General features: G+C 38.7%; 1 protein-coding gene across 1 annotated transcript in view; it reads right to left on the reverse strand.

The window, feature by feature from the left end:
- The window catches only part of LOC110043333 (endothelin-converting enzyme homolog), a 246,397-nt gene extending 240,729 nt beyond the window's left edge, over positions 1-5,668 (reverse strand). Inside the window, exon 1 of the mRNA XM_089282468.1 lies at positions 5,238-5,668. Within this exon, the coding sequence (XP_089138594.1) occupies positions 5,238-5,517 (280 nt within the window). The 5' untranslated portion in view covers positions 5,518-5,668. The remainder of the gene's footprint in view (positions 1-5,237) is intronic.
- Positions 5,669-20,353: the final 14,685 nt, after the last annotated feature.

The following is a 20,353-nucleotide window of genomic DNA, read 5'->3' on the forward strand; positions in this document are numbered from 1 at the left end:
CTAGGTTGTTCGAAAGCTGGTTAGTGCTAACCGAAAGGGTCGCGATGGGGTTAACCGTCAACCGTCAAATGGCCAAAAAAATGCAATATTTCACCGTCAATCACCAAATAAGCAAGCCTATATTTGCCATCAAATGTCTCAGGTATCCTTAATTAAGAACTAAACTATTGGCTTAAATGGGGTAAAAATACAGGCAAATTTGTGCTTTAACTTCAGTTCGTGTTATAAACGTCATTTCCGAAAATTTAACCGTCAACCGTCAAAACGGCTTACTTTTAACCATCAACCTTGAAAGGTAACCTTCCCATTTAGACTTTCAACCCGGGATTAAAAGTCAACTGAGTACAGTCACTTTTGGAATTCACGAAGTTCGCTTCTCAGATTTATTGTTTATTTGATCTCCATTAAGCGGTCACCTCTATTAAGTGGACAAGGTTACTGTTTGGACTTCCAGTTGGCTAATTCCATTGTAATTCACTTCTGTTAAACGGTCAACTTGTTACATTATATGGTCAACCGGAGCACAAGTCTTTAACCATTTTCCATTGCAGCCACTAAACTACAAGAGAACTTTCACCTTCATATTGATACTCGTCAGGAACCTCAGGGCCAAAGTCTCCACCTCTGATCACCTTTCCTCTTCACTGTAACCTTTCCTCTGTTCATGGGTCACTTAAGAAACTTGCTCAACCATGTAGCCATTAATAAATAACTTCAAATCACTACTGCATTTGAACGATTGATATTGTAATTAAGGTTCACGCAGAGTTTATACAAGAGACTATGGTCATAAGTCTCTTGGTTTATAAAAGTCTTAGAATCTTCTTAAAACGTGCAACCACTTATTATATTTCACATTACTGTTGTTACGAATAATAAATGTTAATTGTGTCACTACTCCTGCTTTCTTGAACAATTATTGCCCCATCAAGAGTTAAATTTTGATCACCTCTTTTAAGCAGTCACCTGGCTATTTGCAGTGAGCGACCGCTCACAGAGGTTTGACTGGATCAATTTTTGTAGACACCTATGGAAAAGGCAAAAAATTCGAAAAATACTTGATATACGGCAAAATATGACGTTACGCAGGTAAGGCTACTGTCAGGTTCATCTTTAGTGACTCGTAACATGAATTGAAAAGAGAAGTGTTAACACAGGAATGCGTCACCAAATCGATTTATAGTCGTGAGCAGTCGAGAACGAAAAGACTAATCCCATTCAAGAAAAAAAGAGTGAGGAACAGTCGGGACAAATAAATTCAAGAACGAAAAGACTACGACGAATCGACGAAACCCTGTGGTCTCAACCATGAGCTTTATTTGTCAAACCCAAGTGTTCGTGGATGGTGAATTGAGACAATTTAGTGAGTGATCATGAAGCTTTTCTTTTGTAGCCTTTTGATGAATTTCCTTTAAATAAGTCTCTCAATATGTCACAATTTTCCAAGCACGATTCAGTCTGGCCGAGTGAAAGGCTTTACAAGATGGTTTCAAGTGTTCGATCAATACCGTCGGCGCCAACAAAATGTCAACCATGCTTTCATTAATACATTAAAGGAATACCTTTAAGGCTTTGAGTCTCTTTTGGGGGGAATTGCGCCCAGTTTGGAGCCCAGAGCATGTTAGTTTCGGTTACACAATATTGAACTGTTCGTCAATTCATTTAGAAACTATTGACTGACGACGTTTGTTACAGTGACAATGATAATGTTAGCTTTGAACCGTCTCATTCTCCTTGGTTTCTCTTCATAGTATTTTTATTTTTTATGTGAACAGAGCTAACTGAAAGGTCTGTTTCAGAAGTTTGTGTTGAATACAATTGTTATGTGACATGTATAGTTCATGATAGTTATGAGGTGTTTATGTACTCACATTAGTTCCAGTTACACAATAATGAGCTGTTGTAGTTTGCTTGCTTTATGCTGATAGATTTGATAGAACAACTGTTTTTCGTTTTGGTAAAAAAAATAAAAAGTTGACACTGGTTAAAAATATATAGTGGACGTTTCGGCTACTACTGTTGCCTTCTTCAGCAAAGATAAAAATGGAAATGTCTAACGGCGTCCTGCTTGGTATATGTATACAATGTGTGAAAAAACTAAATCACGCCTCGAAGAAGTGTAATAATAGTCTCTAGGCTATTCTTAATGACTCTAAAAATTCTTTATGTTATTGTAAATGTTTGGTAGCGCTATGTGTTCTTTTATAGCGTTCCTATCCCGCATGGAATGCCAAGCTTCAAGGATTAGTCTTTGTCGCCACGCCAATGACGTGTCAACAATTTCAACACTCTCCAAATCTATTTGGTGATTGTGAAGCATATGGTGTTGGCCAACAAAGCGTTTTTATCCAATGTGGCTATGGCCTTTGCGTGTTTTTTTACTCGTGTTTTTAGTGCGTAATGTCTGACCAACATAAACACAATCACAGTCTTTACATTTGATCTTGTACACGATTCCTCTGGCAGCCTCTTTCTCGATCTTGTCGTTTTGGCTTTTCAAGTATGGTCGAGATGGTGCGAATAGGCTTATGGGTGAACTTGATGTTGAAACCTTGGAGAACGTTTGCAACTCCCTCGGAGAACCCTTTGGCGTAGGGCAGGATAACCAAGCTGTGCTGATCGGTCTCATTCATTTCTTGTTGTCTATTCAGTTGGCGGCCATTATGAATGAAATTAGCAGGGTAGTTATTAGCGGCGAGGGCTTTGGCTACTCGTTTAGTTTCCCGTGATACTTCCTCCTCGGTGGAAGGAATGTTCTTTGCGCGATCCATGAGGGTGCGTACGACCGAGTGTTTACTGCTGGGGATGGTGGTGTGATTTGAAATCAAGGTAACGGTCGGTGTTAGTAGCTTTCCTGTAGACAGATACGGTGAGTAGAGCCATCTTCTTGTCTGGTTGTTTTGCTGTCAAGAAAGGCAATGGAGCCTTCTGATTCTATCTCGATTGTAAATTCGATTTGAGGGTTGATGGAATTGATATGTGAGTGGAATTCGTCTGCGTGCTCCCATTTTACACACATATGGCTGTCATCTACGTATCTAAAGCACCATTTGGGAGGGATAGGGGCCGATGAGAGAGCCTTTTTTCTTCGACATGTTCCATGACGAGATTGGCTAGGATGCATGGCGCTGACTGGGGATCCCATCGGACAACCGAAAATTTGTTGGAAATGGATCCCTTGGAATACAAAGAAATTGTTGTCGAGGACGAACTGTAGAAGTTTCATGATATTTTGGATAGACAAGTTGTTTCTCTCTGGTAGTGATTGGTCAAAGTCCAGTCTCTCTTTAACAACTTCGACGGCTAGGTGGGTCGGAATACAAGTAAACAGTGACACTCCTACTGAGGGCCAAATAGAGACAGAAAACCTCACCGAAAGAAAAATACCAAACTGAAAAAAGAATTGTCGATAATCCTGTTTGCTCTTTTTTTGAGACTTTTAGAACTAGGTGCGATTTTCAGGCTTATAACTGTACTGTTTTGAATAGCTGTGCTATTTTGTGAGGTAACTCTCCACTGTACCTTTCATTGTGTTTAAGTCATAAATTAAGGTTACACTGTTCTGTTGCATAGCAACAAACTTGACCCACTTTTTACCATCAATTACATCTATCTTAAAAACTAAGCCGGTGACCCCATATTTTTTTATAAAAATATTTTTATTACACACAGGAGAAGAAACAGGGAAAATTAGAAAAAATTCTGTGGAGGAAATTTTGCTTAAATTAAAAAAAAAAAATGGAAAGTTACTTTAACTTCCCACAGGGTCAATTGTTCAGTTAGCTAGGCATTTTCATCCCAGGGTAGTTGGTAGATTCCAGGAAGAGGAAACAGGCAGCAAAATAGGTGTGGTGTGTAGCATGGTGTTCACATTGTGAATTGCATGAAACACGTAGGGAAAGTCAGCCGCACGAATTTTTTTCGGAAATATTCCTTGCACGATATATCTGTTAATGTGAATTTGCCTAAATAGAAAGAACAAAAATAGCTTTGAGCAGAACCCGGCAAGAGACTATGTTCTAGATCATAGTCTCTTTCCTGAAAATTATATTTTTGAACAAATTAAGTCAAATGGAGTAAGGATGTCCTTGTAGGTCATGTTTACGCCGTCACCTACAAATGTAATGTCGTGACACGAGATTTGAATTAAAACAACTGTTGTATATTGTTTTAACAGTGTTCACCGGTTGGTAATTCCTTTTTATCTCTTATCCCAGAACAATAACCGTCCACCCCAACTCCATGCTTGCTTACAGGCTTTTTAAAACATGGACATATTTAAACTCAATCTTAGTAAAGCCTGTCTTTGAGGATCCCCTGGACTAAATATTAGGAAGCCTTAAGTGGTGTACTGGAGATTTTCGTTTCTCCTCATCTGTGAGTGAAAAATGCTAACAGTAGTTGTTTGACAATACCGACCGCGGATTGTGTCAAGAGGTTATCAACTTCTGCTTACTATCCTTTGCAAGATAGGTTAGTAAGTAGCCTACTGCACATGGCAAAAGAACGCAGAATGTGCTTCATTATGATTGGCTGCATGTTAGAAATCTTGCTTACTTCAAGTACAAATACGATATCCTATAATTTACCAACATTTCCAGGTGGTATTACTTGAACATCGTTTGGCTTTTGTCGTCTTGTTTAAAATGATTTGAATGTGTTAGGATGCAACGCAATACAATGTAAATGGTCGTTGATAGCGGTCCTTCGGTAATTTGTCCACTACATTTATAGTATTTTATGAAATCTGGTTTTCTGGAGCATTTTCCCAATAAAAGTCGACTTTTAAAAAGATTAGTCGTGACACATTATAATGTTTCAATTAAACGTGACCACACTATTAATTAAGTTAGTACTTGATCCGCGAGAAAAAATTTTCACTCGTTCTATAAACTAACCAAATCATTCCGTTTTTTGTAAACAGATGAATTGTTTCACATACACAGATGATGAGAAAAACTGTTCACGAGCACGGGAATATGATACACTGAACTATGCACCCAAAGCTCTTTTCACCAATTGACCACAACCATGTTTTTAGAGGAGGCAATTTTTTTCTTCAAATTACTCCTAGCAACTGAGAAAGGTTCTCATTTTTAAAACAAAAGTCTTTCGAAGTTTACCATGTAAACTTAGACGAATCGTTATGAGCTGTGTGCCTATTATCACAAACCCATAATACTCGTGTAACAAGCGAAACCACATTATCGATTTAAAAATCAGAACTTTCTACTTACTGGAGGAAGCGAGGACACACTGGGCACTGGTACATGGCAGAGTTCCATTTTCGCTTGTGTCTGAGTTGTTTTTGCGCATTTTTTCTATCGCCAACAGAGCTATTAGCACAATACAAGCCAAGACAAGTATAACTATCAGAAATGCAAGTACTGCAGTGTTACAGTTTTTCTTTCGCATCCGTTTACCACTGGGCGTTATTTGGACCTCAGCGTTGTTTACAGTCGTTCCATCTAAATGCGTCTCTTCTTGCTTTGTTAAGCGAAATCGTGAGTCTGTCATTGTCCTCTCAATTTGTCGCTGTAAATTTTGTTATGATCCACAGAGTGTACTGGAAATGTACTGCCTTCGTGTGGTGGCGAAGCGACGTTTAGAAGTGATAGGGAGTGTGTGGATACAAGAGGGAACACCACAGCAAAACAATATGCTGTATTTCGCAGCTGAAAATGTTTTAATTAGCCATTATAGATATTCTAATTTACCACATGCTTTGTTTGTGGCTTCGGAGCAAAAATGGCCTAATAAAGCGAGGAAATGATTTAATTTATGGTCGACTGACTAGTTGAATCCACCTGTTCTAAGCGGCAAATGTAATAAAAAATGATTTCGATTATCACTTAAGCTACTTAAAATTGTTCAATAGGCAAGCCGCCATTCAACTATCCGCTGGTGATGGATTAAGTCTCTTCACTTGGCCGCGACGCACAGATGTTCTTTGGAAGGTTGAGATTCTGCAGTGTTTTTCAGTAGTCTTTGAGACGTTGAAAACCTATTGTTCAAGTATATAATACCTGCCAGTTGGGTGGTGGTGTAAAGTTAACACCTCAAAATGCCTCATTGTTTGGCATTCTAGTTTCATTGTTTTTAATAGCGATTGTGTGGATTTTTCTTTTCAGACTGATGCTTGTTACTTAGTATTTCACACCATGCTCTCGACGTGATAAAGCCCCTTATTTTACGCCGTTTGCTGTGACGTCGCAAAGTCGAATCTAACTGACCAAAAGTATTTTGGGAGCGGAATAACCGTCTATAACTTGTTTGATTGTGCAAGATAGCTACTGCAGTCGCGATCATACGACATACTAACAAGTACGTATTCCAAAAGAAAAATTATGGGAATAAAAAATGAAAAAATCTTATCAAATCTTATCCTAAACGACCGTTACAGTCTACCAGAAAATATCGAGGTATAAGATTGACATGTAACACCAGAACTGAAATGCAAACGACCTTTCAGAACCTGACGAGACATTTCCCTTAGAATACCTGAGCCTCTTCCATGAACTCGTTTAAAACGGACAGATCAAATATGTGTTGCGTCCGACATAACGCTGTCTCTGCCGAAAATGAATGTCCCTGTCAGAAATGTTTCCATCACCTAACCCATCTCTCCAATTCTTGTGGAAACAAAGAAGAATAATTGCCTACGTTCTCGACTGTTCCAAATCCAGAGAACCGCCAAGGCCGAAAATTACAGATTCCTGGGCTTCTTACCAAAGCTTTAAGCATTATGAAAGCATATTAAAAGAACGGCAAACGGCCACTGGGCATACAGAGGGCTGAGTCCTGTTTATTAATTGGCCTGTGTTCAGTCCTGGCGAGTCCTGTGTTGTGTAAAATGATGTTAACGTTTTACGCCGAAAAACAGAGAGAATAAAATAAATGGATCATTGGGTATTCCTGCAAATGAAAAGCAAAAAATGTCAAAATTAACAGAAATTGAGTAATCCATATCTAACAAGAGGCATCAAACTGGGTGATAAAAGATTAATAATTATCTCCTTTTTGTCCAAGAAATAGTGCATGTTTCAGAGCGTGGCTTTCGGCACGTAATTTCCGTTGTCAACAAAATAAACCGCCTGGTTGCAAAAAAATTAAGACAAAATCCGAGAGAAAATCGAGCAATTTCAGGTTTTAGTGGACAAAAATCTGGTACCAGAATAATTTTAAGTATTTTACAGTCATTTTTTTTTTTACATGTTCTTAAAGCTAAATACACAAATAATTGCATAAAATAACACCGAAAACAATTTCCCATGGGAACATGAGAAAATAAATTTCAAAGTTCAGAGACCTTGTGCAAGCACAGGCAAAATTTCGTCATCAGTTTCATTTCACCAGTACTTCGAAGTGTTTCATCCAGGTGATCTGGTGACGTCATTGCGTAAGACTGGAGAGAAAATTTTATTGCCGTATCCCATAAGGCAGCCCGCGCGTAGTCGTGAGTTTGCATTTGAATGATGGCGGTCACTGCCGGAGCGAGTGTTGATGCTTTTCAGAATTATTTTGTCTTGTCTTATACCGCGCTTGGAACTCGGAATTGTGCTGTAAATATGAGAAGTATTGATTTGGACAGTTGGGAAGTCTCTTTCGACGGTGAATCTTTTCTACACTTGGATGGAAGCGATTTGAGTACTTCAATCGCATAACATGCAGCGCTGGCCGCATCGCATTGTAAGCTTGAAAATCACTTTGGTGTTTTACTTCAATTTGCTTTTAATAGTGTACTTTCTATACAGTATTAAAGGTACTGTATTCCACCGATCTCTAGTTTGCTTTTATTTAGTCATTCATTTTATTATTATCGTTTGTCGGCCACAGCACTAGTTCGGTCGACCATTCGATCAAACGCTCTCCAACTCAGTAAAGAAAAAAAATTAATAATCTGAATGGCACACGCCAAGAATATCTAGAAAAGATTGGCCTGACCTTTAATAAATTTGGAGAGGTAGTTGTGGGCTATGTTGACATTGAGAATTATATTACACTATTTCTAAGTCAGTCAGATGTACAGAGTGCAGTTACAACACCAACCAACAGCATCATGACGGTTTCCCATGGCTGAAATGGTCACGCCATTTCACAGGGGAGAAAAGTGTCGGAGAAAAAATCATTGAGCCTTGTAATTTACTGAGCACAGTGTAACAGTTGCTCTTTGGTTGGGAAATGTTGACTATGACACTGTCAAAAATGCGCAGGGGCAGTTTATGAACAGCTTACACAACTTCAAACAATCAAGCATGCACTAACCCATTGACGCCTGAATGAAATTGCCCGCGACCCACCCCTAAACCATATGCGGAGTAACCACAGAAACAACATCAGGTTTCAAGACATCGTTTATTTAAAGTTCAATAAATGAAGGGTCGAAATATTAAAAAATATTAACAAAAAGAACTCAACCTGATGTACAAAACTGGTGAGAAAACAAGAAATTATATTATTTCCTTACCGCACGACAAAATGTCCCACAGAAGCAGAGAAAATTGACTTTGCGAAAATGAGTTAATTATTGACTTTGGGGGACAAAACGAAACCAAATACAACCGAATTTCATTCTTGTAGCGGCTAACATTTGAGAAAACAACGAAAAATAAAAGCGAAGAACTCTTGTAAAATCAATCTGAAAACAAGAAATCGAGTGATTTCTTCGCCGCGCGACGAAATATGACGTCGCTGGAAAGAAAGATGAAAGTCGTAAATCAAAAAGACTACAAAAACAAGCCAATTATTTTGAGATCAGTCGTATTTCAACTGTGTTAGTTAGTGGCCATTTTGGTTCTTTTCCCAGCGGTTCTGTAGTAGCTTAATAAGACGCGGAAATATCTGAACGAAGCGAATAAACAAAATAAACAAAGCGCCTGGAGGTCGCCGTATATGCAGAAATCCAGCGTGCAACTTGAAGTTACTGTTGACTTTTAAAACCTAAAATTCCCAAATACAGGGAACCAAATGAAGGAAATGCGAAAGGAAGGTCAATAACAATAGATTTTCATTCACGCTGAGGCGAAGAAACATATTTAAAAGCAAAAAATTGTTCAAAATTTTGCACACGTGCTTCGCTGCATGACCACATGTTAAAATTATTCTTTACGCTAACGCAAAAGCTTGAGTTTTTACCGACCGCTTTTCCAGACATTTTAACGCCTGTGGCTTTACCAATCGTTCCAAAAGTTGAATTCAACTTTGAAGTAATAATGTTCATTACCATTTTTGTTTCTTAAGTCCGAAAAGCTGCTTTAAATCTGCGATCTGAAAGCGCCCTGATCTTCATGTTTTCGCGGCGGTTGTTAGGAAGAAAACCTTCTTCACCAGAAAGTTCTATGGACTCTGTACCACTTGATCCTCTATACTGAGGTCACCTAAACATTGATATGTATTTTTCCTTTCTATTTTAAAGCCCAAAGCAGTAATTTATCCCTGTTAGGAGTGAAAACAAGACCTTGGAAGTTTTTAGATTTGTCCCGCAAACGCGCCATGATTACCTGCACTTTTCGAGCGCACGATTTTAAGAAGAAAAACCGTCTTTCTAGACAGCAAGCGGCGGAAAATGGGTGGAGCAAACTTTACAAGTAGTAGGACGCAAAAAACCTCATAGAATAAAACTATTGTTGGCCTGTGGAAGAGAGCCTGGAACAACGAAGCTGCGAGAAATGTGCTATTGTTTACGATCTCTGCGACGACACCAATGAGAATCCGGAGGTAAGATATCCGATTGTACAAGATCCATCTTTAGTTCGAGCAGCACAGATGGCTTCTTTGCGTCTTCTGTACACACTTTGTTCAACCAACAAAGCTGAATACGCCATCAAAATGTATGGAGCAATGGAAAGAAGGTTCAACCACCTCTTGCGGGAGAGAACATGTCATGTGCCCACGCAGAAGGCCCACAAGCCAACTCACTGACTTTGTTGGTCTATATGATCGAGTACTGAACTTTTCTTAGTTTGAAAATCTTGAAGAATACTCGGTAGTAGAGTTATATTCCACTCACAACCAAAGCATGATGAGAAAAAAAAGCCTTCCGACTGAAAACTGCCATGTTTATCCTCACAGCGCTATCGATGTGTCGATGTACTACATGTCGAAGGTCAGGACAAGCTCTACTAGGCGCGCAAAGAATTCTGTGCGGCTTTAAAAATAATTTTTCCTTGAAGATGATTGGTTAATTATTTACGGTCAGATCACCCGGATACGAAGTTCGATTCGTTTTCGACGTTTGGTGTTGCTAGAAATGATTTTTTTTTAGAAGATATTTGAAACAGTCGTACAGAAGTTTGCAATATGATGTAACTAATCTTGGTACTAGGTTTTTGTCCACTTGTTACGCGAACTTCTGGTGGATTCCGTCAAAAGCATCTGTCCAGCTATTTTTATTCTTTATTTTATTTTACAGGGGGATGGGAGGGGGCTTTTATTCGAGGGGAGGCGCTTATTGGCCGTTAGGAGGGGCGCTTTTTCGAAAGGGGAGCACATTTGAGGGGAGGCGCTAATTCGAGGATTTACGGTGCGCACGCACGTCCTGATGGGCCACTGGGTACGAAGGCAGACTTGACGCATGTATATTTTAGAAAACCATTTCAGTGTTCGGTAAACGTCAACGACCTGTAAAACGCATGCACCAAGCAGCTGAATGAAATTTATTTTTGTACTAGAACGCCGCTGCAAAAACGCAACCTTTCAGGGAAGTTACTATATACTATTAAACGCTTTGAAGACGTTTAGAAGTTCCTCAGTTAAAGCCTTCAGTGAAGATCCTTTTATATGAACCACGCTTAGCGCCACTGAAGCTTGGTGAGCTTCTCTCAGCTGACTATTGCACTGAGGCCTGGAGCACAAGAAGCGACAGAAGCTTAGCTGTACTAACTGTGTATAACTTTGGTGGTTATAGCTGATTTAAGACCCTTGCTGGATGCGAACAACTGATGTAGTCAGTTGTTCTTGCGAAATCATCAAATGTTCTCGTTCGTCTCTTGAGTGGTAACCGTCGATTCTTTGAGCTGATGCACTTCGGTTCATCGGGACTCTTTTTCACCAAAGTCGTCTTAGAGCTAGAGCTGTACATGCCTTGTGGTGAGTTTTCCTTCGTTTTTCTCATAATAGTGTAGATTATGATAGGCAGGCGATCGATTCGCAGGCGATCGATTCGCAGGCGATCGATCGAAAGGCAAAACTATCCGTTCCTTTTGATTTCTTTCGGTCGGTTTTCCACTTCTCCATTACGTTCTTTTAGTGTTCTGAGTTTTTTTAGTGTTTTACATCTTCGCTCATTTTCCTTGGTTCTTCAATAAATTTATCCTCAACTTCTCCAAAGCAAACGAGACGCCATTGTTGTAAAACAATGGCAAAACAGCCTGAGTGCCCTGAGAGCAAGAAACCTTGATATATATATACATAGAAAGGAAAAGTAAGGAAGAAAACCCTCTGTCTCGGCTGTAGGCTCGATTTCCGCCGCTCTCTCGGTGGGCTCCTTTCCCGAACAGCGGCTGGTAATCGAGCCTATCTCGGCCCATGAAAATTGATTAATTTTACCCTCTATGTTAGTAGGTATAAGTATTAAATCGTATCAATGCGAGTGATGTTTGAAAATTCTCTATAAATTGTACAATCGGTCGGCAATTTTTAATCAAAGGAAACTATTCGAGTGTTGCATTAGGAAAAGGCTGTACACAGGCGGCCCAAGCTCACAGTGTTAAGGGTTATCTTTTTTTTTTCACTTTTATGCGAACATTCAGCGTAACGTGACATATGGCATATTACATAACGACGGATTTGACTACGCGACTTGCACCATATGGAGGTGTTGTGTTACAACGGTTTGAATTTATAAAGGTTTGTATGGCAACGCAACGGGTTTCCTTGAGAAGTCTATTATTCTTATATTTTGTGAATAAAATCTACTTACCCTGTTGCTGTGTTGTATTCTTTGTTGTTTGCCAGCTCCTCAGGCCGATCTAACGCGATTTCGGCGACTTATCGTTTCCACTACTAAAAGAAAGGACGTACGCGCGTACCATAAATCCTCGAATTAGCGCCTCCCCTCAAATATACTCCCCTTTCGAATAAGCGCCCCTCCTAACGGCCAATAAGCGCCTCCCCTCGAATTAGCGCCCCTTCACTTCGAATAAAAGCCCCCTCCCCTCCCCCTGTAAAAAAAAATGTATTGCAATTATGCATGGTTTTGACATTCACAATTTTAAGACAATCAGCTTGAGAAATATGCCAATATTTTGCACAATTTTACTTTAGTGGGACACGGATATTACGAGGGATCCACTGTAACTGGCTAGGCTGTAGTGGTCTCCCTGCCTAATAATAAAAAAAATTTATGTATATAGGTATTTTAATTAGTTAGGCAAAGTTCAATATATAAATAAAAGATATTGCAAACATGAACAATATGATTTTAGCTAGCTGGTAAATGGGAATAGAGAGAAAAGTATTCTGCAAATATTATAGGAATCATTTCAAACAGTTTTCAACATCCTTCCCAGAAAAGGCTACTTGAAAAAATTTGGCTGCTACATCTTGTACCAAAAAAGTTCAATTTTGTTTTTTACTTTGAACCCAAAGTGAAGAGGATGTTTTTATTTACAGTTATATAAGTTCTCTCCATGTAACTATGCCCAGGAGGAGGGAGAAGGGACCTGACCAAGTTTTACACAAGGAGGCTCTGCCCCAGGGTCAATATACTTTCCCTTTTGTATAGTGTTTTTTCCTGAAAAGGTTACCCTTTCGTATACATGTAGCTTCAAGCTTGAAACCCACATATCTACAGTATTTCTCTTTTCGTGGATAAATTAGCAATGAAAGTTTAAAATCCCTGTCTTTTTGTCATCAGTCCCGCCTGATAAAAAGTGCACCTTGAGTCAACTATTGGAATCCCCTTAGCTTGATGCAATACAAATTAAAAAGGGTGTTGTAATGTACACAATGAAATAACAATAGTTTTCTTTCTTGGAAACGGAAATCACATTACTTTATTCCTATCTTAGCAATTGTTTGTGTTCATTTCACTGGCAATGTAGATATATTCAAAACGATTGTTGACAGATACAATCAATATCTATTTCAAGTTTTTATTCCAGTTGTTTTATTCCAGTTGTTTAATGTATTGATTATTCATGAATTTTTGGCTGCCGGGTATCTAGTTTTTTCAAAACCGTGCCCGTGAGTCGAGGTTGTTATAGTATGCCGAAGCTAAGAGAATTCGACCACAACAAAACGAAAACATTATTTAGAATCGCTTCGCACTTCTGAACAAATATCGAATACTCTCACAGGGTTTCAACTTCAATTTTTGTAGAAATTATTCTGAGAGTTGACACCGGAGTCAGAGTACAAATTTTTTCTAAGTGTCGAAACATCGAGATTTTCTAGTATGCCCAAGCTCGAAAATTTCCTCAACCACAAAGCCAAAAATATAATTGAAATCGCTTGGCATTTCTAAACAAAGATCTACAGTTCTAAGACGGATTATTTAGGTTTTCGGGCGGAACTTCTAGAATAATTTCAGACTGCCGGCTATGCAGTATTTTTTAAAAATTTTCCCGGCTGCCGGGTATCTAGACACAATTTATTTGAAAATACAAAATAATTAAATAACGGGTTTCGAATTTAAGATACGAGCACCGCCAGATTTTCAATGTGCACATAAAAAAATACAATATAGAAACAGGCTACCTTAGGCTTACCTTGGACTCTACAAGGAGAGAAAGCGAGTAGAAATCATCAAATTCTGTACCCATGAAAAATGTTTTGAGCTATAAACGTCTAGTAAACACGATCTCACTTCCTGACTTTGACTTGTATCTGACTTTGACCTCGCAGGCCGCGCTGTTGTGACCGATACATAACCACAGTCATAAATACCTCTCTCAGCCTTCATCTACGTGTGAGCGAAAGCCCTGGGCAAAATACTACATATTTACAAAAGCGAAACACAAGAACCAAAATAACCGCTCTCAACTTTGGAGGTCTTCGAGAAACTCGAACCCAGGTTCTCTCGGCCAAAAGTTTACTTCTAAGTGAGTGACACATTTGCATATTTTGCCCGACAATAATAGTCGTTTCTACGCTTCGCGTATCCACGACTAAAAAGGAAATAACATTTATCAATTTACAAAACATGTTTCGAATGCTCGACGGTTGTACATTTGAATTTTCACTGTATACATGACTAATTACGCCACAAAATTTACGTTAACAATTTGAATATTGGAATACACTGGGAACAAAGGACTACGCGCGCCAACAGTAGTTGAAAAAGAATAAAAACATTAAATAATATAAACAAAAAGAATTAAAAAGAAAGAGACAAATCTAAGTGCCTCAGCTGTTGGTTTGGAGTTGGAATTTCCCACTTGCAGTCATTAGGGACTTGCCGTACGCGTGACTCATGTATAATGTATGCATAAGATTCGGCACATATGCAGTGTGACTTCTGAATCAAAGTCGAACTTTTGCCCTACTATTCGACTGGCGCAATCAGATAAAACGGCTACTTCTACCCATAATCCCATGTACAAATATGTCGATCGTAACTGATTTAGACGATCTAAATCCAACAGCCTGAAATGTCGAAATGTCCCCAAGTAATTTCAGGAAAATAAAAGAAAAACATACTTTTTAAGCAATAGACCACTTTTTCTATGGGTTTACTGTACTGGCGCAATAAACCAAGCGGGATGTTGGAAGAACACGAGAAAAGCTTGTAAATCACCAGCCGTTCTCCCAACCCATACAAAGAGTGGTCTATTGCTTTTATGAAATAACTATGGAAAAGTCTGTCAATGAGAGGAAAATGTATTGTGCTTTCATGATCAAGTTGCTTATTCTCATCAAATTCATGAAATGACGAGACAAACCAAACACTTGTATAACTTGATTCCTATCTTCTCCTAAAATATGGAAAAATCTAATAATTCTTCCCGAGATGATACAAACTGGTCTATATCAACTTTTCGAGGTTAATAATGTATTGCGGGAATTTTAGAGAGAATTTTCTAGGGATTTCACGACAATAAAATTCAGCACAAGCTTTCTTAGTAAACTTTTCTGGAACCGAAAGCCATATAAAAATGAGTTTACCAGAGGACCAGGCAGGGGTGGTACATGCCATCTCTCCTTTTTAAATGAAACTTTGCCAGATTGAACGTACTACCCCTCTCTAAAGAGGGGTCTAAAAGACAAAGTTGGCCGGCTTTGTGATTTTTTCCTTAGAAGTTAGACCACCCCCCCTTTTTTTGCCCAAAATCCCAAAAATGTCACTAAAATTAGCATTAAATTTAGACACCATTCCTGCTTACAGAATACATCGAATTTTATTGGTATCTCACACAAATAAAGATTAGACCAATCTTAGTTTACACCAGGAGTTTCAAGTCATTTGAAGTGACAGGTGCCAATCAAGAACTGTCATTTTCTACCCATGTCACGCAACATTTAGCAATGAGGCAAATTAGCTCAAATTCTGACTCAAACTTTGCTTAAATCCAACTTTCTTTTTCAAAACTAATGTCACCACAGTTTAGAGTCACCCTTGGCCTGATGAAATCAAGAATAAAATTTTTGGCATCTGTTAGTTTTTGGTAACAAAAGCTCTTCAAACAACGTGACAAGAGACTAGTTTTAGCAAAGAGACAAGGGCAAAATCTAAAAATATTAGATATTATAGAATCAGTTTACCGATGATATTTCTATGTTAATGTCATTAACAAAGTTTTCGAATTCTATTTAGGGCAGTGGAAGCTCAATTAATGCAAAACTCTTTGCATAATCCCTTAGCCCTTGATGTACAAATGGGGAGGGGGGAGTGGATGCCATCCCCCCAAAAAGGTTTTTCAAAATTTTGAAATGACGATTTACTCTGATTTAAGGGGCTGAAACTTTCAGTAGCTGTTCATTCATCCTTCATGGAAATTTTAATATGTCAACTGTGTCAACTGTGTGTCCATCATTTTTGACGTTTCCATGGTAACCGCTAGTTTCATGTAGGTTTGGCCAAAATCGACTTTTTGACATAACTCTAGATTTTTTCAGTTTTCGTCATCAAATTCCAGAAATTCACCAAATTGTACGTTTCAGAAGCATTCTGGCTTGATTTTGTATCAATTTCCGTTATTTCTGGACTTTTTAAGAAAAAAGTGAAATCCAAGATGGCAAATCCAAGATGGCAAATCCAAGATGGCGGGTCAAATGACGTCATTTGACATCATATGACGTCATAACCAACAAATATAATATCATTTTGTAGAAAAAGCTCAAGGCTATCTAATTAATGTAAATTTATTTCGCTATACCTTAACAGAATAAAAACCCAAGGGGGTTCCATGCACTTCCCCTTTGTACCACGGCGGGGGTACAAGTTAGCTTGTACATCCGAGGGTTAAAATAACAGTGCAAAACACCTAAATTCTGTTCGTACAACCTAAATATGGGAGCGAATGGCCATGATATTTAAGTTATAAAACATTGACTAGATGAGATGAGAGATGAGAGTTTTCCTGGGCATATTTTGCTTTTTAGATTACTCTTGAAACCCTACTCAATCATTACGAACGGGACACATGCTTGCTCTTGCAATTGATTATTGTCAACTCTTACTTTACACTCGACACACAAACTCATCAATCCTGAGAAGTATTCTTCCCTGAAATTATTATTTACCCCCATCTATTAACTCGAGCTCACCCAATGAATATCCATGTCATGCTGATCGAGTTAAAAAACACCTTGGTTTTTTTTCGACTTTGCTGCATTAGGCAGGCAAGTAAGTCTTAATTGGTATAAAAATAAATACTGGGGGAACAAGAGCCAAAAAAGACCTTGGTCAGCAGTAAACAATATCACCAAGTGATAATTAATCGTTTGTTGGAAATATCTTTTATATAACTACCTGTAAAGTAAACATGCACGTTCTTGTAAATATGCCCAGAGAAGTCAGAGAACTCTTCAATTGTAGGTCAGTGTATTTATAATTACTTTACACAGATCAGTTTAATTGAGAATGAATGAAACCTGATCTAGTCACGTGATGTAGCTTAGAACACTGCGCAAGGGATTTCTCTCTCTATTTATAGTTGTGCACACTCCAATGTTAGAAATGGCTTCGAGTTTTTGTTCAATTGTAACTTTTTTGAAAGAAAAGCGTGACAATGCCAGATGTTACCTTTGTTCTTATCTCATCCTCTCACTTCCCAACCACAGAGAGTGCAAAGACATTAAGATCATCAGATATGATTCACTGATCCGCAGGCTGGAAAGGATGTCTGTGACAGATGAATTGCTACAGTGAAGAGCCATGTACGTCGTAGCATAAATGAAGGGCACTACACCAAAAGTGCTTGTGATATGACTGAGGGCTGGCTTAGATTCCTATGGTGCCAGGCATCAATAATATTGTTAAGACTCAAGAGACAAGACAGATTATGGAGTACACAATGTCTGGGATCCTGTCTCTAAATATTTTAGCTTCAAGTGAAGAGGTTTGAGAGTATGGAAAGCTTATGATGTGGGTCCTGGTAAACGTTTTACGCCTGCACATGAGGGATGGATTTGGAAGACCTCAAGGGCCTACAGACTTATGCGTAGAGCAGCCCTTAAATACACTGCAAGAGAGACTGCTACTTTTCGCAGAAGTGTGGCAGCTCTCGTAAGTTTGTAATTCTCTTCATCGTTAGCAGCTATTATTTTTTTAGGGCTAGGGGCATTGTTTCTGTTGTTTGTTCTATTGTTCTCTCAAAGGGTATCAAGGCATTCATGTGAGACCTTACGAAAGCTGCTACATCACCCACTTTTTGAAAAGTGTCAGCTCCAACAGCTTCAGTCTAGAACCTCGATATCTTTTGAAGAAGAGTCCCAAGTTGTCAAATCTAAGAGAGTGTATTCCTCCTACCCTGAGGAGGGACACACAAAGTCACACCAGTCTTTCGCAGTCTGCAGAAACACATGAATGCGGAAAAACAGCTTCTGAGGTTAGAGAGGGAAACGGCATATGACAGAATCAAGAGAAAATGGGTTGAAATCCCAAATGTCCTTTAGTGAACATGATCCAGATGAGAAATCTCAAAGGGATGGGTCTGAAAACATCACGAACTGAAGAGGAACCCGCTTTTCCATAAAAGTGAACTCATATCTGAAAAGAACATTCCTGGAAGGTGAGGAGACGGGACGAAAATGAAGTGGATGCGTACAGTAAGATGAGACTCTGCAAGACAGTAGTGGCAGGAAAATGTCCAGTAAATTAAAGACGAGTAGCTTGCTGCCGACCAAATAGCCCCGTACTTCAGCAGGTTGTCTGTGATGTACAGAAGTGGCCGACTAGCCATAGACCAGGCTGATTTGAGTCCTGCTCAAGGTGAAGCAGAAGAAATCTTGACCAGGCTTGCAGTACGAAGACAGTACTACTTGTGCCAGCTACTTTACCATCCACCATGCAGGGTTTCAAGAGTAAGCTAAAAAGCAAAATATGCCCAGGAAAACTCTTATCTAACTAGTCAATGTTTTATAATTTAGATATCAGGCCGTTTATTCCCATATTTAGATTGTACGAATATATTTTAGGTGTTTTGCACTGTTATTTTAACTCTTGGACGTACAAGCTAACTCGTGCCCCCACCGTGGTACAACGGGGAAGTGGATGGAACCCCCTTGGGGTTTCAGGTACAGCGTAAAAGTTTACATTGATTAGATAGCCTCGAGATATTTCTACAAAATGACACCATACTTGTTGGTTGTGACATCATTTGACCCGCCATCTTACATTCGCCATCCAGCTGGATTTTACTTTTTTCCTAAAAAGTCAAGAAATGACACAAACTGATACAAAATCAAGCCAGAATACTTATGAAATGTAAAAATTGGTGAATTTCTGGAATTTGATGAAGAAAACTAAAAAAGTACAGAATTATGTCAAACAAGTCGTTTTTTGGCGAAACCTACATGAAACTAGCGGTTGCCATGGAAACGTCAAAAATGATGGACATACAATTTGCACAATTGACATATCAAAATTTCCATGAAGGATGAATGAACAGCTACTGAAAGTTTCAGCTCCTTAGAGTAAATCGTCTTTTCAAATTTTGAAAAAACCTTATTGCGGGGATGGTATCCATCCCCCTCCCCACTTGTACATCCGAGGGTTAAGGGATATTACAAAGAGTTTTGTATTCATTAAGCTTCCACTGCCCTAAATAATATTCGAAGACTTTGTTAATGACATTAACATAGAAATAACATCGATAAACTGATTCTATAATGTCCAATATTTTTAGATTTTGCCCTTGTCTCTTTGTTAAAACTAGTCTCTTGTCACGTTGTTTGAAGAGCTTTTGTTACCAAAAACTAACAGATGCCAAAAATTTTATTCTTGATTTCATCAGGCCAAGGGCGACTCTAAACTGTGGTGACATTAGTTTTGAAAAAGAAAGTTGGATTTAAGCAATGTTTGAGTCAGAATTTGAGCTAATTTCCTCATTGCTAAATGTTGCGTGACAGGGGTAGAAAATGACAATTCTTGATTGGCACCTGTCACTTCAAATGACTTGAAACTCCTGGTGTAAACTAAGATGGGTCCAATCTTTATTTGTGTGAAATACCAATAAAATTTGATGTATTCTGTAAGTAGGAATGGTGTATTAATTTAATGCTAATTTTAGTGACATTTTTGGGATTTTGGGCAAAAAAAAGGGGGGGTGGTCTAACTCCTATGGGAAAAATCACAAAGCCGGCCCACTTTGTCTTTTAGAGTTGTTGGGTAGTACGTTCAATCTGGCAAAGTTTCATTTAAAAAGGAGAGATGGCATGTACCACCCCTGCCTGGTCCTCTGGTATACCAGACGCTCTGGTGTACCAGAGGACCAGGCAGACCGAGTTTACGTAAACTCGGTCTTAAATGCTTTCGGTGAACAAAACTTGAACATGAGAGCTTTAACAAATCTCTGTTTGTGAAGTCTTACATGCGAAATCCTTCTGTTCCAAAAACGTTAAAGGTAATAGCTTTTCTGACCTTTAATAACGAAGTTTTATCAAACATTGGTATTCATTGGTAGAATAATTTCAGTTCTGGGCCGGGTTGTTCAAAGCCCGATTAAGCTAACCCAGGATTAGCGAGAATTATGATTTCATATTTGTACATTTTCGGTGGCTTTTTCTGTTTATATTGTTTGTTCTTCAGTTTTGAGCTTGAGTAATCTCAAACTACACAAAACATAGGCAGTGAAAAACATTTCTGTAGAGGAAAAATTGTTACTTCGGTTAACTTTTAATCCTGGATAAGTGTTAACCGGCTTTCGAAAAACCCGGCCCTCTTGGGTTTTCGTTTTGCTCGAACGCAAGT

The sequence above is a fragment of the Orbicella faveolata genome, unplaced genomic scaffold (genome assembly GCF_042242905.1).
Source record: "Orbicella faveolata isolate gen_17 unplaced genomic scaffold, um_ofav_v1 contig_12, whole genome shotgun sequence".
NCBI classification, from domain to species: Eukaryota; Metazoa; Cnidaria; class Anthozoa; order Scleractinia; family Merulinidae; genus Orbicella; species Orbicella faveolata.